This window comes from Taeniopygia guttata, chromosome 1 (genome assembly GCF_048771995.1).
Source record: "Taeniopygia guttata chromosome 1, bTaeGut7.mat, whole genome shotgun sequence".
NCBI lineage: Eukaryota > Metazoa > Chordata > Aves > Passeriformes > Estrildidae > Taeniopygia > Taeniopygia guttata.
In genome coordinates, this window is record NC_133024.1 from 28,792,424 (window position 1) to 28,816,576 (window position 24,153).

Sequence of the window (24,153 nt, forward strand, 5' to 3'; positions counted from 1 at the left end):
ACAGGCAAAGGCTTTACCTCTTTGCTAACGCTGCTGCTTTTCCTCACAATTTTCTGCCTATCATTTAAATTTGGAAACAAACAAACAAAAAAAAAGGTGGTTATTCATGTGAGACAATTGGTAACTTCCAAAACCTATTTTTCCTGCAAAATATCTTCTCTCCTCAAGTCTCCTGAGTGAGAAAGGCACACACATAGTACAATTCTCAGGTACTAGAAAACCACTTTGTACCTGCAACATGTTGTCTCAGAGGGGGCATAATCTTTCTGTAATAAGTCTTGTAACTCTCTAGAGAGATATTCTGGAGAACAACTCCCAGAGTATTAAGAATATAGTAAAAAAAAAAAAAAAAAAGAGTTTTCTCAGCTATAATATTTATACATTTAAAAGGGTAATGGATTCTAAGAAAAGATAAATTCCTAATACATTTTTAAACAAAGCAGATAACCAATTCCTATTAGCCTCATCCAGGAATAAAACAAACCGCTCTTCACTCAACTGTATAACCTCTGCGCACTTGAATTTTACATAATTGTACATCTGATGTTTTCAACGTGTAACAGCATACAAGACTGGATGCAGAGGTAGGCATAACCCAATTGACAGATTTAAATATTTCCTAATAAAAGCTATAATTTGCTGTAATCACTCTTCTGTGATTTTTTTATGATACGTATAGGTACAATTTTGTATTTCTTCACATTGCACAGTATGTCCCACAAGTACCTTCATTGAATTCAGTGGTTTGGTGTTCTGCTTGGCTGAGAAGGCATGAGATTGTTGCTTGCTCCAGCTGAAAACCCAGTTCTTCTCATAGGCAAAGGGTGCACCATGCATTCCTGTCCCCAGGCCCTAAGAGGAGGTTTCCAGCCCAGGCTGCCTCAGGGACAGATTTTCAGCTCTCTCCTGGAGACTTAGGACTCCTGCACTGCTCTGCACAGTGCTCTGTGCCTGGGTGACATCAGAACTCGTGTAGCAGCATGGAGAGTGCAAGTGCTGCCAGATCAAAGATGAGGGTGGTAGGGTGTTGACGATGGTGTCATTGTAAAGCTACTCTTGTCTGCATCTTCCAGTCAGTCTATTACTGTTCCCTGATGTTAACAAGGAGTTGGCAGAAAAGTCAATCTTATTTCTGCAGTAGATCAGTTGACACTAAAATGTCATTACAAAGGTGTCTAAATAAAAAACGTTTCATATTATGAAAATGTACGTCAAGAGTGCCATGTGTGTCATGTCTGACTGCATCCACACAATTGGTGAGAACCTTCAAGGTTCAGGGCCATGCTATAGCAAAACATCAACCCTGAAGTCTTGTTCTCAGCATATGGGGATGCGACCACCACCACAATGCCTTAATGTCATCTCCATGTTTAGAGAGAATAAAATGAAGTTTCCCAAATCTGTCTCTCATCACCAGCATCAAGCAAGTACACATAGCTCCAGAAGTGCAGAGAGACAAATAGTGAAAAAGCTTCAGATAGACAGGAACAACTGAGGAGATATGGTGATACCCAAACTCCACTGGACTCATAGGGTAGAGCTACATCATTTCAATCGGTGCTGACAAAGACCTGGAATCATTAATTCCATCTACAAAGAGTTCAGCAGGAGAGATAAGACAGTAATAAGAATACCCAGCTGGTTTTTAGTACAGCTAAACTGTTTACAAAATTTGGACTTGAATTCTTATGAGAACAGCCAGTCACTGATACCTGAGTAAAATACCAAACTTTTAGAAAAGGCTTACTGTTCCTTTTCTCAGGATTACCATGGAGATTGAATCAAAGACAGAACACTTAATACTTAAACACCATTTTGTCACTTTGCTTTAGAGGTTGGTAGAAGAACAATTTATTTCTATTAAATTTGCATACTTTTTTTTGTCTCACTGCCTTATGCAAAATAAAGTATGTACTTACCCAGGGAGACCTGAATGGAGAGGAGAATCAGCCACAGCACTGGAGCAGAAAGAAGTCCTTTTATTGCCATCCTGACCACAGACGGATGAAACTTCACTCTCCAGGCACTGCCTAGCTAAAACTCCGTCTGGGCATTCTGGTATCTCACAAATGACTACAAAGAAGGAAACATATAGATTCACGTGCTAGCATGAGCTACCTGAAGGAACCAATAGAAATATTGTTCACCTTTTTAGACGTTATCAGCAGATTAATCTCCAATCTGAAGGAGCCAAAACCTCCAATAAAATTCAAAAAGTGTACTTTTGACCTTATATGAAGGATGATTGTGTATCTGATGTCATCATCAGAATTGTTTTACTGTGGGACCAACACTGGTGGCACAGGCAGAGCACTGTGCAAAGTGGTTATTTCTCATCTGAAAAAGGAGTAAGAAAGTGCAGAACACTGGTCATTTATGAATCACTTCAGAAGAAAAAAAGGCAAAGAAAATACCTTTAATTTGTAGCTTATCTGTCATATTGGAAGAAATTGTACCCGATCAACAGAAATGGTGTTTATCACGGTAGTTTGGTGAGTAAAAAATGCTACCCTCTCTGTCTTTGGGGTAGGCTTAAGGCTTCCATATTTGGTCATAACTTTTTGGGCAGAAGCTTTTAAAAATATCTTCCTTAGGATTTGAATTACAGGCCTTCCTGTTTCCTCTGCTGAGTTTCTTTTTGTTTCAGGTGACCACTGATGATAGCTCTACCCCCTGCTCATTCATTCTAGAATGGCAACTTTAGGGAAATAAAAGATGCTATTAATTACACAGTGGCATCTTGACTCATTCTGACAACTGGGACAAGTTGCAGTATGCTGTTTGCACCAATCTAAACACACATTTCCCTTTATGACACTGACAGCATCCTCCTTTTGTCTGATGGTATCTATCTGACCTTTATCCAAAATCCCGAGTTCAGTAACATCCATGCTGTTGGGTCCTCAGAGCACCAATCTTTGCAACCTCTTCCCCTTCTCACTGGGCTTTGGTCATTCAAGTTCTGTGTAACTTTGCAGCAGGATAGCCTTGGGTCAGACTGCTGCAGAAAAAGATGAGAGGAAGAGCAGAGGCTGGCTGGAAGATGAGAATCTGGCTAGAGGCTGCCTGTTCTTTGCTCAGGACCTCAGACACTTGCCTGTGATCTCTGCTAGAGCTACAGGGCAACCAGGCTGGGGTCTGGCCATGAATTTTGCTGATACCTGACCCTAATCTGCTGACTTGACTTTATGGCTTGATCTTATTTTTTTCTGGATTGCCTGCCCTGCTGGCTTAACCTTGCTGCTGTTGCTGATTTATTCTGGAGGTTTTTTTTGTTTAAGTACTACGGTATTGCAACTCTTGTGAGGACATTGCTTCATGCCCGATTAGCTGTCAGCTTCAGTTCCTGGCTGACCTTTTCTGCTTCTGCTACCTGATACAGACATCTGAAAACCAGAAAGTCGCTGCCACTCCATTGGAAATGTGGTCGGGGTGGGGAAAGTCCCACTACAGATGTGCTAATGAGAGATAGGTAAGGTATCCATTATCATGTTGGTTCCTATAGTGAGGTTCAGTGGTTTCACTTAGCACTATTTGCTGATAGGTGTCCACCAACTGAATTCTCACTGACATTTTAAACCCACTCCAGGAAGCCTTAGAGTAAGATCTGTTTCTCAGCATACTGGCCATCGATGACCAGAGCCTCTTTTATGGGCACGGTGTCCATGTTGCCAGCTTCATGCCAGTGCCCATGGATGTTAGAACAAACAGCATGAAAGAAAGTTACCTCACGTTGTGTTAGTGGAGGCTCAGGTGAAATATTGGGAAAAAATTCTTCACTGACAGGGTTGTCAAACACTGGGACAGACTTCCAAGGGAAGTGGTTGAGTTGCCATCCACAGATTTATTTCAAATATATATGGATGAGGCATTTAGGGCCACAGGTCCTTACCTTTAGTGCTAAGTTAATGGTTGGACCTGACATTAATATATTTTCTGATTAAAATGGTGCTATGATTCTGGGAAAATCAGGCAGGAAACAGCAGAACAACTCTGACATATTTTGCTTAAGAAACTGAACACACTACTTTGCTTACCAAAATGATGTGCTAGAGTTGGATATACAAAGAATGCCTTCAGGGATGATCAGAGGAATACAAAGTCCATTTTACAGTCAAAGGGTAATGAAGAGACTTCAAAAAGTTGTCAGCCTAGCAAAAAAAACTTTTACTTCTAAGTATTTTGAGACAGATTAACACTAACTGGAACATGGACTATATAATGTAAAGAAAATAAAGTATATAACAAGGGGGTTTCTAACAATGAGAAAAATAAGGCCCTGGAATTCAGTCTGAGTAAAAATGGTGGCAGAAAACTTCTGCATTGATGACCAAGGTCATAATTACTGAAAGGAGCTATTGGGCATGTTTCATTCATTAACACAAGTGTACATTTGATGACTCCAATGGTCCCCTTAAATCCCTTCTCCACTGTTCAGGAATTACCACAACAGACCCTCTGAATAAATAATCCTTTTGCTGCAGATACAAGAGAAGATTGCTGTAGAGCAGACAGAAAGGCCTTACTCCATAGTGACCATATAGCATTTTAATCTGGTACTTGACAACAAACTCTGCCCAGAGGATATGCAGTATCTCAGACTATGATCAACACAGTGCAAAGTAGGCAGGTCAGTGAAGGGGCAATGAGCAAGATTAGTGGAATATTTATTGGTTAGTGAGGTACAGATGGGGCTCAGGCAGGCAACCATTAATGAGCCTGTAGTAGTCCTAGAGAGTCAAGCAAGGATGTGATGGTTTCATGAGTAAATTTGCAAATTTTCCTGGTTGATATTCAAGTCAGGAGAGAAAAAGATCACAATTAATGTCTATTAGATCACTTCTTACTAGTTAGGCTATTAGTAGATTCATGCTGTTATAATTAATAGCAGATAACAATTCACACATTATGCCCAGTTATTGTCTCACACTGAGACACTCACCGGTTGTTACTTCATATCCCAATGTGCTGGTGGCCTTGAGAGACTTGAGAATGTTGATGTTCAGTTTTTCTGTTCTTGTGAATCTGCAGAATTGACAGTCTCCTGACCTTATGTATTCTTAGGAGAGTTTCATTTGTCTCTCAGCACCTACCCATTCTTTCTTTGATCAGGTTTCTGATATCACAGGCACAGGCCCTGCTCTTTCATGCAAATTCATCCCATGTGGGCTTTTATGACAGAAATGCAGAGCCAGAGTTCATCCAAAAGCCATCATGCATCCCAAGGGACACTGTCCTGTCCCATGATTGCAGCTTGCAGCAGTAATTTTCACCTCCAATCCCTCTGAACACAGTTCTTTTGTACCTAGGGGAAATTTATACCTTTACTGCTGCACTTTATAAATAGAGTTTCAAAGTACATCACTCACTGCAAGATAACAAAGACACAAACCACAGCTGCCCAATTGTTTCAATTCAGAGTGTGAACCCTTTTGTACAGAAGGCTGTACATATTTCTGAAGGCTTCCTCTGGGTCTTAGGACTGTCAGTTCCACACGCCTGTGCAAGTGAGAAAAATAAGCACAACCAAATGCATGTCTTGTGGTCTGAAGTTAATACAGGCTGCTTCACAACTTGTTTTGGGGCTGCGTAAGTACATGTGCCTTTGAATTGCTGTTATCTTTAAACACAGCATAGATGGAGTTAAGAGATGAAGGTGATACACTGAGAACTAAGGTAAAAATGGGGCTGCCTGAAGGAAAGCAAGCAGTTAGGAAGGAAACCACTTTCTTCCTTACTCGGGCTGTGCTGGAGGGATTTTGAGTTTCAGAGAAATGAGATGTATCCTGTGCTAAGATAAACCTGAGCTTTGAGATGGATTAATCTCTGTATCTCAAACTGACAATGGTTTAAACAGACATCTGAAATGAAGTTATCTGGAGTAGTATTTACCTTTATGTTATCTTTATGAATGTATTTGTCAAAGGCTTCCAAAAGCTAGTTATAGATTTACTGTCTTGTGAGCCCAAATGGTTTTGCGGAATCGTCAATCAGAAATTTTTCAGCAAAAGTACCACTTGAAGAAAGTGGACTCTAAAGAAATATTAATATTTGAGAAAATTTGGTTTCAGGGAGACTTCAAGAGTGAACCAATATGATTTCTATTGTAAGAAAATATAAGATGTTACTCAGTTTTGGAATAAACTGTATTTTGATCTTATGACCCATTGAATGAAGAGTTAAACTGAAAGTAATGTTTTAATTATTTCTTGAAATTGTGGTCTAAGGCATATGTTTTCAGTGCAGTCCCACTGAGACATTTTCATTTATACATACATTTATACAGGGTTTTTTTGTGACTATTGTTGCTTTCTATACTATTTTTCCTTAATAATTAAAAAAAATCTTTTTATATGATTCTCTCTTGCCTTTTCCCCCCCTCAGATTTTGTTAATTCCAAGTAATCATGAAATCACTATTTATTCCAGCCATATATAGTAAAATTTACTTGGGGTCACTGTCTAGGATTTCATGTTAAGTGTGCAATCAGCTAACAATGGAACAACTGATCCAATGGCCACTGAAAATTTGCAAAAATTATGGCAGATTATGCTCTGACCTTTGCTTGAGAGAATTGTGAGGACTAATTTTTAATTAAATGCCAGCATCTTGGTTCAAAGATCAAAATAATTCAAGTTTCAATAGGTACCAGGTGATGTGTATATCTGTGTTTATCCCTTTTTGTAAGATAAGGTTTTTAAACTTATCCTCTGAATATTTAAATCTTTCATTCCTGAATTTGAAGGCACAAGTTAAAAACAGTGAACCAGGTCACTCTCGTAGCTGGTCTCCAAACTCACAATTTCTCAAGACCAAATCAGCATAACACCACAGTTCTACCTTAAGAAAGGGATTTCAGATGTGATCTGAGGGATGCAAATCACTCATTAATCAACAATCTGCTGCTTGCAATGTTTGTCTATTTCCTTGCTTCAGCACTGGTGATTATTTGTTGCTAATAATTTAAATCTGTTTTCCTTTTTTAATTCAATTACAGGTTACTATGTGTGTGTGTGGGCATGTGAGACAGAGAAAGAGGGAACTGAGCAAGTGTATTTGCTTTGTGAATAGCTATTAATTTAAAACAGTAACAATTTTACTATTAATTAAAATGGTAAAAAATTAGTTTTTATTTATTTGTTATTTATTTATTTTATTGTTTATTTATTGTATTTATTTCTTATTTATTAATTTAAATTGTAAAAAATAGCCTCTTAATTAATAAAAGACATAGAAGTAAATATTTTTTGTGCTCTTTCTGCATGGCAGAATCTTTTGTCAAGTAAAATGGAATTTGCAGTAAACATTATGTCTCATGTCTTGATACATAAAGGAGAAAATCTGTTCAAGAGTTGCCAGCTCTGCTATTATGTACAGCTGATAGAATCCTTAAATTTTCATATTTGGAAAACAGAAGAATGACTATATCTTTACAAGGAAATAATTTCAAAACTGAAAATTTAGGCATCAGATGTGATTAGTCACTTTTTACTAATGTTTGGAGGGTTTTATAATTTTTTAAATAATATTTTTTAATTATCATAAATGTATTAGGCATATTTTCAATATGCTATGTTAAAGTTATTTGTTATGTTTCAGAAGTATCATCTGCATATAGGCATTAATCAAGCTAAAATCAGGATGATAGTATTGCTCTTAAGGTATATACCCAGAAAAAGACAAAGTTGTGGATGTCCAGGAAAGCCTTAAAAATGCAATGGGATTTTCCATTTCTCTTAGCTGAGGATAGAATTCTTTGATTTTAAAAGCCCAATCAGTAATTACAGAGATGGAAACTACAGTGAATAGATGCTTGCATGTTCTGTTAGTTGCTGCATTTAACTCTTTCTATGTTAAATTAATAGAGTGCGTGGATCATCCTCCTTCACATTTCCATATTGTGCCCAGGAAAAGCAGGCAATAAAAAAATAATTAATGTGAGTGCAAGCTGTGTCAATTAAACTGCATTAGCTTTGTGACTGCTGTCTGAAGAGATTTCAAAAGAAAAACTGAGCATCATACACGTAGAATAGAGTCAGCCTAAGTATTATCAATAACCAAGGCTATGGAGGTTGTATGAAATTGATTTGGTAAAGCAAAATGGTTGGATCCTCTTAGGAATACATAATGTGTCCTTATGCTCTTGCCTCTGATTGGAAGGAATATGTCAAACACTGAAGACCCTGATGATCTTGCCTGTCTAGGAGTTGAAAATTGTGGTGGTGTCCAACATAAATGATGAAAAACATGAGATACAGCAACAGAAAATTAAGGAAAGCTACAGCAATTAATTAGTTAATTAATTCCCTTTGTACTACTGGTCTTTTGCACTTGTACGCAGTTATACAATAGTCTACATTGTTCCCTTCATTTTTTTCTCTGACCCTTTTGTTCCTTTGCTTCTGTACCAAGAGTGTGTGTCACATTCATCTGCCCTTTCAACTCTCTTCCCACTTTTGAGAGTGCAAGTTATTCCATGCCTTATTCTTACGCAGTGGGATCTTCTCAGCGTTAGTTCAGACACAGCTGGGAAAGGATTTGGTAGCTCTTTCTTCTGTCCGTCACTTCAGCTTTTTATTGGCTGTGCTGGTTTATCCACCAGCCCCTGCCCTTTCAGGCCGCACTGTGATCTGAAAAATGCTCTTTCAGTTCAGCCTTGATGAGCAGCCCCTGGGACCAGCTCCTCTTGAGCTTATCAGAAACACTGTTTGCTCCCAGAAACTTGCACTGCCTAATGAGATTCTGGATTTTTTATGAACAGCCTTGGAAACCATTTTTCTTGCCTGAATGGCATAACATCCTTACTCTCACACTTTCAAAGAAAGGGTGCCGGCCCAAAGCGTGGGCAGGATGGAACATTGTTAAGACTAAGGCCTGCTCACTTGTGGCCTATAAACAGCGGTCCAAAATGAGACCCTTGGAGCGCTCCTGTGCCGCAGCAACTGCGACCAGCAACTGCCCTCTGAACCAGCAAACTCTCCTTTGCTGCTCTTGGAGATCACCAAATAACGATGGGTCCTGGGCTGATACCCCCACTCCTCAAAGCCCCTTTGCCCATTGCGGAGATGCAAAGGCATCCAAAGTGAGTATTTTGTTAGCTTCAAGGTATCAGAATAATCAGCCGACCCCAGGTGCGGGAAGAAATGATGATGTCTGGCTCCAGATCAGAAGCTTGAAGGATAGCTTTATTAAAACTATACTATATTACATTAATATACTATTTAAAGAGAGACTATCCTATTCTACATACTTACTTCTTACTTACCTAACAACTAACAAACTCATGACTCTCTGCTGAGAGGTTGAGTCGAGACACAGCTGGATCCAATTGCTCATTGAACCCAAACAACCTTCACCAGAACCCAGTCCAGCAATCACTTCAGGTAAACAATCTCCATACCAAATTCCACGTGGAGAAAACGAAGAAGCAGAGATAAAGATTGTTTTCTCTTCTCTCTGTGCTTCTCCTGAAAGACAGAATTACGTCTCTCTGTCTAGGGAATGTGAATGTCACATTGAGGGGAATTTTTCATGAGTACCTTGCACTGACTTTTCATGTCTGTGTGTGCAGACATAAAGAGTCAGTGCATACAAGTGTGCATAGCTATGGCAAAACAAGAGAAATGCTGCTCTCTTGGGTGTTTAAGTACCTTAGGTATCTAAGTAAGTTAGGCCTGTAAGTAACTTTTATTTAAGTTATAAGCTATGTTAAATGCTGTTGAGTGTTAATTATTTGCTAAATTGTTACATTTAAGGTACAATTTAAGTTATGTTAAATGCTATTCAGTGTTGTTCCATTACTAAATCGTCAAGTTTAAGGTACAAGTAAAGTTTAAGTACTCTTAAGTTTGTGTGCTATTAAGTTTTTAGGCTGTTTTTCTTTTTGTCCTTGCCCTTTCTGTCTTTTTATCACACACAGCTAAACACACACACACACATAGATAGTACTCGGTTAATTTCTGTTTTTGATTGAGTGGATTTTGTTTGTTTCTTTTTTTACCCTTGGTATGCCTTAACCATCTAGCAATTAGTAGAGTGAACCTTGTAAATAACCTTTGTTGTGCTGTTGCTTAGCATTAAATCTGATTTTTATTGATACCCTTGCTGGTGATTTTTTAAGCATCTCAACTTTCATAATGCTGAATAGTGAGGATTTCTATTCAGGTCTCCTTTTTTCCTTGAAGAATAAGTGATCTGGGAATCCATGAGTGTAATATCTACTTGTAGACAGACCCTTTCTGTGGCTGTGGTAAAAACAGTGATTCGTTGACAACTCCCTTAAGTAGAAATTTCCTTCATTTTTTGAGCAACTGACATTGATTACTCCTGGACTTTCACAAACACATATATGCCATCATAGCTGAACTGACATTTCTGCCCATCCTGCATTTTAGGTTGATTCAACATGTATTTACATATGTGTGCAACTACTTGAAGATAATAGAATTTTTGTTTTTCAACTCTGAGCTTAGTGTAGTGTGCCATTCCATTTCATAGGATAGATGAAAATAATTCAAAAGCTAAGTGCAGGTATCATAATTTTAGTTTCCCTTCATAAAAGAAAGATACTGTTCTAAGAGATTTTACTGCATAAGTAAAAGGTGCAAGAAGAGCTCAGTGAATTGGCCTGAATAAACAACAAAATTTGGCTTCTGTAAGACTCTTGCAACCTGAAGGCCTGCGTAACACTTGCATTTCCATATCTCAACAAACTAAGCTCCTCTGAGATGAAAAAAGAAGGAATTTTGGTGAAGAAACTATCAGTTTAATAGATGTGTATTTTCATGTAAGATGCTATCCAGTTAAATGTTCCATTCCTGCTCTTCATTTCAATATGCACATGCAGAGCTAATAAGGGAACATCATATACTGTGCCCAGCTGCCAACTGTACATGTGCTACTAATTATTAAATCATGTTCTGATGGGCATTGAAAGCAGAGCCCATCAGATGTTGTCCAGAATTTCCATTATGAAAATTCCAGCTGTGTTTATGGGAATGCAAATCAGAGAAGGATCCTGTAGTGATCTCCCATGTAGATGTTTGCATTTCTTGCCTTGAGCTAAGGACTCTAAACAAATTACTGTTTTTTCACTTGGAAAAGACTATGCTTTAGAAAAGAAGTGGGGACTACTCTCTTTCTTTGAATTGCTCACTGATGACTGATGACTTTTTTCATCATTAAATTACAGTAATACAAAAAAGTGCTTTTAACAGAAATGGGCTTTGTTTCAAATGCTGGCCTCATTGCTTTGTGTTACATGTGAGCATTTCCTAGAAAATATTGTCCTGGAGTCCTGGATGCTCAATGGAAAGAGGTACAGGACAAGATGATTTGCATGATGTCCTTCTGTCAGTATTAGAGCAGGATGAGCTTTGAGTTCCATTTTTTTCCTGATTTGATTCAATGTTCCAGACTTGAATCAAGCTGCCATTGCAGTTACATGGCATTGGGGTGTGTGTGTGGAAATAGTTCAACGTTTGGTTTGATTCCATGACATTCAAACCTTTTTCAGGTTGCAAACTGGCAGGTTTAAGGAGGGGGTAAACAAATCACCTTTAGATTACAAACAGAAGAGAAAAAAGAGAAAATGCCTGCTCTCAGACAAGATGAATGTCTTCAAAGGATATTAATCCCAGTAATTGTAATTTTCCTACTAATACAGGTGTTGCTATTTTCTTTCCCAGAACAAATCGCTATCAAACTTATCTTAGAATTAATAGGGATTTAGTAGATGGTGTATATAATTTATGTTGAAGATATCTTTATTCATATGGCCATAGTTAGTTAGGAGAGTAGTTACAGACAAGAAAGGTCTTCCAGACTGAGCCTATGAAGTGTTTTCCAATATTTCTGTCGGCTTTCCCTCTTAGATGCCCAAATATTGATTTAATTCTAAAGAAAGAAAGCTTAGGAGGGAAGATGTACTTAAAGAGGTTGGAAAATAGCACAGGAGCTGCTTTTGACTATCATATGCATGAGGAATGTGGAATAATGGCGCGCAAACCAAACTGTGTGGGAGCAGCTGTTCAGGGTGTCCCTGCTGAGCAGCCGTGTGCCCCTGAGCTCAGCCAGGAGCAGGGCAGCACACACGGATTGTGGGTCGAGCACAGCCCAGGTGTTTTGCTTGTTGGTGTGGTCTGGGAGCTCTGAGGTTTGTTCCTGAAGGTTGGTGAGGGGAGAGCAGGGAAGGGCAGAGGATGGACCAGCCCTCCCAACACAGGTGTCTCATGGTGCTGGGCTGGGAACCAGCATGGTGACACTGCGGGGTGATGATAATGGCATGTCCGAGTAGCATTGCCATGTGCTGAATTTCTACCATCCCTGTTAACTGGCATAAAAAATGCTCCTGCAAGACACTTCTGTCACCTGTGGCACAGTTTATGTCATGAGGGGAAGGGCGACTCCAGCACAAATTATCCTTTGGCTTGGTATTTTTTGATTTGTAAAATAAAACAATTGAGGCACAGAGTGAGATCAATTACAGGTACATTGCTTTAAACAGATTGACAGCATCCAAACCAGATACATGGAATCAGGATGGGCTGAGTCAACATAAGGCTCAAGTCAAGTATGTTTCTGTGACTGTTGCTTCAAAAGTAGATGAAAAGGATCATGAAATTCCAGTTGTGATGTAACAATAATGCAGTGACACAGATCACTATTTCAGCAGAGGAGGAATCTCAAAAGGCCATGTCATTCTTTCCTCAACCATGCTGGAATATTATAGGCACATTTAAAATCAACAAATGGTTTTCTGGAGTACTATCAGTGTCATAAATGGTCACTGAGGTATTCCGATAATATTGGGACTTCCTTAGAATCCTAATTAGGAGATTTTAGTAACCAGAAACAACATTCAAGCCTTATATTCACAAATGAAATCTGATCATGCCTGTGCTTAAACGGGTCTGTTCTATTTGTATCAGGTGTTGTAACGTAAAGCATTCCAAGACATTGCATTCTAGTAATTCTTGGCTGTGTTTTTCTGATGTATTAGCTAAACTGTGGTGATCTTCTGAACAAAGTACAGTAGATAGTAAAGAATTTAGATAAGTTTTCATAACAAGATTAAAGACCAGGTAAAGCAAATTTTCACTTCTTCATGATTCCACATCAAGGCCCTAATCTACTCATTCCAGCATCTCTTATTTATGCCTCTGATGATTTCAATTTAATTGACTTGGATCTAAACTAGAAAGTCCAGGCTAAGCCACTGTCTTTTACATGGATGAAGTTCTGACACGACACTTAATGTGTTGCCAAATCCTCGCTGGCAACTCTTGAAATTTTGGATTGCTCCAAAATAAGACGAATGTGTGTGCTGTAGAACAGGCAGCTAATAGAGTTTCACAGATAGATTCCTCAATGCTCAAGGATAAAAACTCACTGTATAGGAGTAGAAGCAAAGAAATAAAATATATGATGTAAAGGATAAGGAAGGAAAAGACTGACTTGATGGCTTTCATATGGGCCTCTAAGCTGGGGTCCCCAAAGCCACTTGCATTATTTTGCATGTGTCTAGTGTGTATCCACAGAGACCAAATCAGCAGGATATTTGAAACAACAGACAGTATTAAAGGCAAAGCTGTACTTGCATTCCAGAGATTCTTCAATAAAGTCAATCTGTCATTCCATGTGGTTCTCCTTGCTGAAGAGTTTGTCATGGACAAAGGAGCAGTGAAGTTCTCGTGCACTCTGTAGACATCCCAAGCAAAGGGAATTGCAGCAGTGAAGGAGCAGAGCCATGATGTGAGCAGCATCCAGGGCACCAGCCTGGCAATTCTTAGCTTCAGCCAGATGAAGAAATGCTGTGTAAAACTGGCAACCTTGATACAATAGAAGACACTAAGCCAGGCTCCAAACCAGAGGCTGGAGTAGCTAAAAAATATATAGCCTGGATTGAAAACAAAAGATATATCTTCTTTAAAATAGGAGTGTTCACGCAATATATTAATGAACAAATACAGTATATTCCAGAAATGGAAAATGAATCTAGATGAACTCAGCGAGATCACAATCATATCATACTGGGGCCATGTCTTGCTCCCAATGCAGCTCGATGAACTGGCAGCCAAGATAATTCCATTTCCTAGAACTCCTGCCAGGAATGCAATTATAGCAACTGACAGAAAGAGGACAGCAAAAGGTGTCATTATTGCAACTCAAGAGCTTGCAACTATTACCCAGCTGCTCCTGGGCTCCTGAGAACCTCAGATCTGCCATGCACTGCCAATTCCAAGGCGCTGTTATGGGCAATGCTCACCTATTTATCTCAGGGGCAGAAATATCCTAATGTCATTTAATATTTGTGCTATTTTAGATCTTGTTTTTGGGGTTGCTAGCTCAGGTAATTTGTCTAAGCATGCAAATTGGGTCAAGATTCAATTACATAGTTTTCATTTTGGTGAAAGGATTTGCATTGGAAGGGTTATGGAGCAGGTGAACTGTGGTGTTTACAAATATGGATTTCCATTCCAGTGTCTGAAGTCCTGCTTTACATGACTAGATTTGTTTTTTCTATGTGATGCCTTAATGTCTCCCTGTCTTGCACTGTTATCTCTTCATGGTGTCTGAGACATACATGCCATGGCCTCTTCTAATAGTGGGGTTGTTCTTCTCTTTGTCAGATAGTTTCAAATTTCTGCTGCAGAGAGGATTATCATGCTTTTCTTTTGTGTGTGGAGATATTTAAGCACTATAATTTTCCAGTAGAACACAGGGATTTAGTAGACTGTGTATAACATGTGTGTTAATGTTAATTTTATAAATATGAGAATAGTTAGTTGTCTGGTCAGGTGTAGACAGAAAGGTTTTCCAGAAGACTGAGCCTATGATGCATTTTCCAATATTTCGGTTTGCTTTCCCTCTTAGATTTCCAAATGTAAGCTAATGAACTGGTAAGTATTTGTTTTAATTTTATGGGAAGGAAGCTTTGGAGGGAAGATGTATTTAAAGAAGTGGGAAAATAGCACATGCTTTTGACTCTGGTGTGCATGAGGAATGTGGAATAATGGCGCGCAAACCAAACTGTGTGGTTGCAGCTGTTCAGGGTGTCCCTGCTGAGCAGCCGTGTGCCCCCGAGCTCAGCCAGGAGCAGGGCAGCACACACGGATTGTGGGTTGAGCACAGCCCAGGTGTTTTGCTTGTTGGTGTGGTCTGGGAGCTCTGAGGTTTGTTCCTGAAGGCTGGTGAGGGGAGAGCAGGGAAGGGCAGAGGATGGACCAGCCCTCCCAACACAGGTGTCTCATGGTGCTGGGCTGGGAACCAGCATGGTGACACTGCGGGGTGATGACAATGGCATGTCCGAGTAGCATTGCCATGTGCTGAATTTCTACCATCCCTGTTAACTGGCATAAAAAATACTCCTGCACGACATTTCTGTCACCTGTGGCACAGTTTATGTCATGAGAGAAAGGAATACTCCATCTCAAGTTGCCCTTTGACTTAGCATTTTTTAATTTGTAAAATAAAACAATTCAGGCGCAGACTCAGATCAATTACAGGTAGATTGCTTTAAACAGATTGACAGCATCCAAACCAGATACATGGAATCAGGATGGGCTGAGTCAACATAAGGCTTAAATGATGTATGTTTCTGTGACAGTTGCTTTAAAAGTGTGTAAAATGTCACTACAGCTGGAAAGTGCCATGAAGCTCCAGTTGTGATGTAACAATAATGCAGTGACACAGACCACTTTTTCAGCAAAAGGAGGAGTCTCAAAACGCTGTGTCATTCTTTCCTCAGCCCTGCTGGAATGTTATAGGCACCTTTAGATCACCAAATATTTTACTAGAGTTCAATCAGTGTCAAAACTGATCAATGTGATATTCTGAAAATATTGGGACTTCCTTAGAATCCTCCTTAGGCGGTTTTAGTAACCATAAACAGCATTCAAGACTTTTATTAACAAATAAAATGTGTCCATGCCTGTGCTTAAACAGGTCTATTCTATTTGTATAATGAATTGTAATGTAAAGCATCCCAAGAGACTACTTTCTAGTCAGTCTTGGCTGTGTTTTTCTGATGTCTTAGGGAAACTGGTGATTCCCAATAAATTTACAGCAGATAGTTGAGAAAATACAGATTTTTTCCTGACCAGAATCACATCCAAGTAAAGCGAATTCCCACCTTCCTATTGACTACATATCAAGGCCCTAAACTCTTCATTCCAGCATCTCTTACTGATACCTCTGATCATTTCAATTTAATTGATTTGGATCTAAACTAGAAAGTCCAGGCTAAGTCACTGTCTTTTACACGGATGCAGTTCTAACATGACACTTAATGTGTTGCCAAATCCTCGCTGGCAACTCTTGAAATTTTGGATTGCTCCAAAGTAAGACGAATGTGTGTGCTGTAGGGCAGGCAGCCATTAAAACTGCAGAGAGTAAATCTCCACTGCTTAAAGGTAAAAAAGCATTGAATACAATGATAAGCACACAAATAAAAAATATGATGTAAAGGATAAGGAAGGAAAAGACTGACTTGATGGCTTTCATATGAGCCTCTAAGCTGGGATCCCCAAAGCCACTTGCATTATTTTGCATGTGTCTAGTGTGTATCCACAGAGACCGAATCAGCAGGATATTTGAAACAACAGACAACATTAAAGGCAGACCTATACTGGCATTACAGAGGATAATTAATAAATCCAATCTGTCATTCCATGTGGTTCTCCTTGCTGAAGAGTTTGTCATGGACAAAGGAGAAGTGAAGTTCTCGTGCACACTGTAGACATCCCAGGCAAAGGGAATTGCAGCAGCGAAGGAGCAGAGCCATGATGTGAGCAGCATCCAGGGCACCAGCCTGGCAATTCTTAGCTTCAGCCAGATGAAGAAATGCTGTGTAAAACTGGCAACCTTGATACAATAGAAGACACTAAGCCAGGCTCCAAACCAGAGGCTGGAGTAGCTCAGAAGCGTAAAAATTACCTTGGTAAGTGTTAGCAGGTTTTCTTTATAAAAGAAGGGTTCACAAAATATAATTATTAAGAAATCCAGTGTAGCCCATAACTGAAAAATCAATCTAGATGAACTCAGCGAGATCACAATCATATCATATGGGGGCCATGTCTTGCTCCCAATGCAGCTCGATGAACTGGCAGCCAAGATAATTCCATTTCCTAGAATTCCTGCCAGGGATTCAATTATAGCAACTGACAGAAAGAGGACAGCAAAAGGTGTCATCATTGCAACTCAAGAGCTTGCAACTATTACCCAGCTGCTCCTGGGCTCCTGAGAACCTCAGATCTGCCATGCACTGCCAATTCCAAGGCGCTGTTATGGGCAATGCTCACCTATTTATCTCAGGGGCAGAAATATCCTAATGTCATTTAATATTTGTGCTATTTTAGATCTTGTTTTTGGGGTTGCTAGCTCAGCTGATTTGTCTAAGCATGCAAATTGGGTCAAGATTCAATAGCATAGTTTTCATTTTGGTGAAAGGATTTGCATTGGAAGGGTTATGGAGCAGGTGAACTGTGGTGTTTACAAATATGGATTTCCATTCCAGTGTCTGAAGTCCTGCTTTACATGACTAGATTTGTTTTTCTCTATGTGATGCCTTAATGTCTCCCTGTCTTGCACTGTTATCTCTTCATGGTTTCTGAGACATACATGCCATGGCCTCTTCTAATAGTGGTGTTGTTCTTCTCTTTGTCAGATATTTTCAAATTTCTGCTGCAGAGAGGATTATCATGCTTTTCTTTTGTGTATGGAAAATTTCAAGCAGTATAATTTTCCTTGCATGTTTGCTCTGAATGTCCCAATGGAGAACAATAAATTTCTGTGGGACAATCAGAACAGAGAAATGGAAATAATTTTACAGAGTACCTCACTGGTCCATTATTCACGAGCCTCCAAAAATAGATGTGGAATTTGCCTAACAAATTTAAGATCTGGGAATATACAACATTACATACCGGAGCAATAGCACATGTGTCAATTGAGGCACAATTTTGTTTCCATATTCCATATGGAATATACATGCTTTTGAAATTCTGTTATATGTGGTAAAAGAAGTGAATTCAAACACTTTCCGCATCCAAGAAGATATAGGTCTTCTAAATAAGTGAAGAGGCTTGGATTAATTGAAAAGCTTTGGAATTCACATCTTATCTGTAGCCCAGAATACAGAAGGAAACACATAAAGGCTCTTCACAAATGCTGTGACACAAGTAGCTGTCAGTAGTACAGTAAGCTGTGGGCAGTGACCAAATGAGAAATTTTGAGATGTTTTCAAGGTTGTTTCTTTGAGTTTTTTCAAATTTCCTATTGCTTAATATAAATTATTTACTTTAGTATTAATGCAAAATCTTTTTCTGTTCTCATTAAAAATATTATTAATAATTAATTTTAGTGAGAGCAACATGATTGCATATGCTTCACTATTTTTTTTAAACTGTTCTTACCACTTTGTGACACTGTGATTAGAGGCCTCACTCTATGTTTAATTTTGTGTACTACATGCTCTGAATGGCTTTCTCACTATCACATCTGCAAAGTTCTTTGTTGAAATTCAGTTGAAATTGCCAATTTCCTTCTTGTCAAAACTTGCAAACTATTCACGTATTCTTCTGGTTTTATATGTTTAACAAATGGGTTCAAAACTCAGAGAAGCTATTCCTTTGGAGGTTTTTAAAACAGTGTAGAAGATTCTGCTTCCAAATTTGCAGGTGTACCTGTATGAGTGTTTTTGAAGTTGTCACACTTATACGATTTTTGGCACCAAAAACTTTTGAAAAGCAGTTACTTTCTCATCTCCTTTTAGAATTTCACTTTCAACTTGAAGAAATAAAAAAGTGTCTTTGGTTTTTTGACAGGAACTGCTGTGTAGCATGCTAGTGACAGACACTTCCAATAGAAAAAGGCGAGCAAATATTTATCATTTCCCTTTCAGTAAAAGAAAGCTGAGTAGCTGCTGTTTCAATTCAAGTCATTAAATTCAGATCTTTTAAAGCTCACTCATGGAATCACAGAATCACAAAATGGTTTGGGTTGAAAGGGTCTTTAAAGACCATCCCCCAGTTCCAACGCCCTGCCATAGGCAGGGACACCTTCCTGTAGACCAGGCAACTCACAGCCCCCTTCAGCATTGAGCCTGAGGCTCTTGCCACAAGATAACCATGCCTGTATGATATGTGTGGGGTTTATGGGCAAGGCGCTGGTAGTGGGGAGGCTGCAGGGGTGGTTTGTCCAAGAAGAGACCAGAAGTTGCCTCTGTGTCGCACAGAACCAGTCCCAGCTTCCTCAAAAGGGACCCCGCACTGGCCAAGGATCTGCCCACCAGTGATGCCAGTGACATCTCTGTGGCAACTCATTTAAAGAATAGTAAATGAAGCAGTCCCTGCTCTGGTGCCATTTGTAGCAGTGGGGAACAAAGTGACACGGCCCCTTTATACATCTAAAGGAGAATGCTTTATTGTAAAAATTGGCCCCTTTTTATACCTTTAATTTTAACCTGGCATCACTGAAAACAAACCAAAACTTAACAGAACTTGACAGAAAGAAGGCACCCATCGGCTGGCTCAGCTGTCATGCTGCTGTCCACGTGTCCTACCATCCAGTTTCCTGCTCATACACTGTCCATGCGTTCCTTCATCGTGGACAGTGTATCCAATCACAATCCCAATTGTGAACACACAGTGTCCATTCACAATCTCACTTCCAGCTGACTCTCTCCTCACTCATAGCCTCTCATCTCTCAACCAACGTCCAACTATCCACCCTGCAGCTGTGCCTTTCCTATGGGGCCTTCTTGTGAGCATAAGCCTTAGCAACTTTAATAATTATAACCCCATATCCTACAGGTAAAGACCAGTGCACAGCAGCTGTGAGAGAGAGAGGACAGAGAGAGAATATGTGAGAGAAACAGCCTGGCAGACAGCCAGGTCAGTGAAGAAGGAAGGGGTCAATATGTTCCAGGCACCAGAGCAGACATTGCCATGCTTTCCCTGGAAAGGACCATGCTGATGGAGACTGTGATCCTGCAGGCCCTGGCAGACCACACTGCAGCAGATATCCACACTGCAGCCTGAGCAGAGCTCCCCTGGCACCAGGTGGTAGTGCCCTGAAGGAAGCTGCATCCTGGGGAAATCCCACCATGGAAAAGGCTCGTGGCAGGAGCTGCAGCCTGTAGGGATCCCATGCTGAAGCAGGTTGCTCCTGGAAGATTGCACCTTGTGGAGAGGATCCCCTGTGCAATCCCCATTCCCTGATCCTCTGCCCTGCTCAGTGGGGGAATGGAAGAGTGAAGAGGAAGGGATGGGGGGGAAAGTCTCTGATTATATCCCCTAGTCTCTTATTGATTGGAATTCAAATTCAGTTATTTTGCCCATGTTGAAGGAATCCCTACAAGGCAAGGCAAAGACAGTGAGAGCACTGTCAGGCCTGCAGTCCACCCACAATGTGGGCGAGGACAACAGATAAGCTCCATGAGAACAATTAGGGACAGCCACAAGTCCAGGGATTGCCAGTCATATCCAGAGTGATAAGACATCCCCAGGATCAAGCCAGTAATTCCAATCTGCAGGCCAGGATCGGTATCTAAGTAAGCTAAGCAGGTGGAAAGGCAAAACTGCAGCACAGCTCAAGGAAAGACCAAGGTTGACCATCAAGCTTGGAAGCAGCTCCTGAATGTAGAGGGGTCCAAGCCTCACTGAGGCCTCACTCAACAATTTTCTAAAAGGCCAGCCAGGTGGACTGTGGAAGTTGGCTCTGAAACAGGGCAGCGAAACCCCCCAAAATAAGGCCTTAATTTCACCAGAAAGTCCATTCACAGCTTTTTGTCTTCCCCTGTCCCCACATACACAGAAAAGCAGTACAGCCTAGCACACAGGCTTTAAATCCTGCAGTGTTGGGCACTGAAAATTGACTCAATTGCATGTTGTTTTGAATTTCAATAATGAAAATTCTAGGTGTGCTTATAGGAATGCAAATCAGAGAAGGATCCTCTCATGTAGATATTTGCATTTCTTGCCTTGAGCTAAGGACTCTAATCAGACTACTGGGTTTTTTTTGGAAAAGACTGTGCTTTAGAAAATAAATGTATTCTTCTGTCTTTCTCTGATTTCCTTACTGATTATAATTTTCATCATTAAAATACAGAAACCCAGAAGAGTGCCTTTACCAGAAAAGGGCTTTGTTTCTAATGCTGGCCTCATTGTTTTATGTTACATGTGGGCAGTTCCCTAGAAAATTTTGTGGGTTTTTTTTCCTGGATGCTCAATGGAAGGAGGTACAGGACAAGATGATTTGCATGATGTCCTTCTGGCAGTGTTAGAGGAGGATGAGCTTTGAATTTTATTTGTTTCCTGATTTGATTCACTGTACCAGAATTGAATCGAGCTGCAAGAGGGTCTGAGTAGCATTGGTGTGTATGCAAATAGTACATGTTTTGGAAGGGTCTGAGTCCATGACTTTAAAATTTTCATCAGGTTGGTATATGGTTAGTTAAGATGTGGGAATCAAACTAATTTCCATCTTATGGACAAACACACAAAAAGAGAAAAATGCCTACTTTCAAACAAGATGTGTGACAACAGAGGATCACAACTGCTATAATTCTCATTTTTTTTTAGTACAGAGGCTGTTATTTTGTTTCTCAGAACAAATTTTTGTCAAATTTATTTATTAACTTATTCAGTAAAACACAGGGAATTAGTAGATGGTGTATATAATGCATGTTAAAGATATTTTTATTCGTGTGATAATAATTAGCTAGGTGGTATATTACAGAGAGGAACATCTAGCAGGAAACTGGCCCTATGAGGTGCCTTCCAGTATCTTTGTCAGAGTTCCCTCTTAGATCCCCAAATTCATGTGAGTAAACTGGTAACTATTTAATTTAATTTTATGGAAAGGAAGCTTTGGAGGGAAGTTGTATTTAAAGAAGTGGGAAAATAGCACATGCTTTTGACTCTGGTGTGCATGAGGAATGTGAAATAATGGCGCGCAAACCAAACTGTGTGGTTGCAGCTGTTCAGGGTGTCCCTGCTGAGCAGCCGTGTGCCCCTGAGCTCAGCCAGGAGCAGGGCAGCACACACGGATTGTGGGTTGAGCACAGCCCAGGTGTTTTGCTTGTTGGTGTGGTCTGGGAACTCTGAGGTTTGTTCCTGAAGGCCGGTGAGGGGAGGGCAGGGAAGGGCAGAGGATGGACCAGCCCTCCCAACACAGGTGTCTCATGGTGCTGGGCTGGGAACCAGCATGGTGACACTGCGGGGTGATGACAATGGCATGTCCGAGTAGCATTGCCATGTGCTGAATTTCTACCATCCCTGTTAACTGGCATAAAAAATACTCCTGCACGACATTTCTGTCACCTGTGGCACAGTTTATGTCATGAGGAGAAGGAAGACTCCAACACAAATTATCCTTTGATATGTCATTTTTTAATTTAAAAATAAAACAATTGAGGCACAGAGTCAGATCAATTACAGGTACATTGCTTCAAACAGATTGACAGCATCCAAAACGGATACATTGAATCAGGATGGGCTTAGTCCATATAAGGCTCAGGCCAAGTATGTTTCTGTGCTTCAAAAGTGGATAAACTCCCACTGTAGCTGGAAAGACTCCCAAAACTCCAGACCTAATGTAACAATAATGCACTGACAACAATCATTACTTCAGGAAGAGCAGAAGAAGATCAAAATACTCTTTTGTTCTTTACCGAATCATACAGGAATCTGAGTCATTGCCTTGTTTTTTTCTTGTCCCAGAGGAACCATGGCAATTTCCAAGGAAAGGGTAGCAAATAGGAGACAACTTACACAATTTTTCAAAACAAGACTCACATTTAAGTAATGCAAATTTCCACTCTTCATGATTCCAGATCAAGGCCAAAATCTATTAATTCCATTGCCCATTATTTTATATCTCTGACAACTTCATTTTAATTAGTTTGGATCTAAACTAGAAAGTGCAGGCTAAATCATGATCTTTTACATGGATATTGTTCTGACAGGACACTTTGTGTGGTGCCAAATCCTAGCTGGCAACTCTTGAAATTTTGGATTGCTCCAAATTAAAACCATTGTGTGTCCTGTAGGACAGGCAGCCATTATAACTATACACATGGATTCCTTATCACTAAAAAGTGAAAAAACTCTGGAGTAGAGGACAAGCAAACAAATAAAATATGTAACGAAAAGGACAAAGAAGGAACAGATTGACTTGATGGCTTTCATATGAGCCTCTAAGCTGGGGTCCCCGAAGCCAGTTGCATTATTTTGCATTTCCCTGGTGTGTACCCACAGAGACCGAATCAGCAGGATATTTGGAACAACAGACAGTATTAAAGGCAAAGCTGTACTTGCACTCCAGAGATAAATCAGTAAAGTCAATCTGTCATTCCATGTGGTTCTCCTTGCTGAAGAATTTGTCATGGACAGAGGAGAAGTGAAGTTCTCGTGCACACTGTAGACATCCAAGGCAAAGGGAATTGCAGCAGTGAAGGAGCAGAGCCATGATGTGAGCAGCATCCAGGGCACCAGCCTGGCAATTCTTAGCTTCAGCCAGATGAAGAAATGCTGTGTAAAACTGGCAACCTTGATACAACAGAAGACACTAAGCCAGGCTCCAAACCAGAGGCTGGAGTAGATCAGAAACGTAAAAATTGTCTCGGAAACTATGTACATGTTTCTTTTAGAAAAGACGGGCTCATAAAATATACTTATTAAGAAATCCAGTGTAGCCCATAACTGCAGAATTAATCTAGATGAACTCAGCGAGATCATGATCATATCATACTGGGGCCATGTCTTGCTCCCGATGCAGCTTGATGTACTGGCAGCCAAAATAATTCCATTTCCTAGAACTCCTGCCAGGGATTCAATCACAGCAATTGATAGACAAAGGAGAGCAAAAGGTGTCATCATTGCAACTCAAGAGCTTGCAATTATTACCCAGCTGCTCCTGGGTTTCTGAAAGCCTCAGATCTGGCACTGCCAATTCCAAGGCGCTGTTATGGGCAATGCTCACCTATTTATCTCAGGGGCAGAAATATCCTAATATCATTTAATATTTGTGCTGTTTTACATCTTGTTTTTGGGGTTGCTAGCTCAGCTGACTTGTCTAAGCATGCACATTGGGTCAAGATTCAATTACATAGTTTTGATTTTGGTGAAAGGATTTGCATTGGAAGGGTTATGG

The 24,153-nt window shown here is 40.0% G+C and overlaps 3 protein-coding genes across 3 annotated transcripts; all 3 read right to left on the reverse strand.

Moving 5' to 3' along the window:
• Positions 1 to 13,165: 13,165 nt before the first annotated feature.
• LOC105758679 (taste receptor type 2 member 40-like) lies at positions 13,166 to 14,156 on the reverse strand. Its single transcript, XM_012569869.5, has one exon. The coding sequence runs from the start codon at positions 14,154 to 14,156 to the stop codon at positions 13,224 to 13,226; it is 933 nt and encodes a 310-aa protein (XP_012425323.4). The 3' UTR covers positions 13,166 to 13,223.
• Positions 14,157 to 16,144: 1,988 nt separating this feature from the next.
• On the reverse strand, positions 16,145 to 17,258 carry LOC105758678 (taste receptor type 2 member 40-like). Its single transcript, XM_012569868.5, has one exon. It carries the CDS (start codon positions 17,191 to 17,193, stop codon positions 16,258 to 16,260), a length of 936 nt encoding a protein of 311 aa, XP_012425322.5. The 5' UTR covers positions 17,194 to 17,258; the 3' UTR covers positions 16,145 to 16,257.
• A 5,680-nt stretch (positions 17,259 to 22,938) lies between these two features.
• LOC105758677 (taste receptor type 2 member 40-like) lies at positions 22,939 to 23,879 on the reverse strand. The gene has a single exon (XM_012569867.5). The coding sequence runs from the start codon at positions 23,877 to 23,879 to the stop codon at positions 22,944 to 22,946; it is 936 nt and encodes a 311-aa protein (XP_012425321.5). The 3' UTR covers positions 22,939 to 22,943.
• Positions 23,880 to 24,153: the final 274 nt, after the last annotated feature.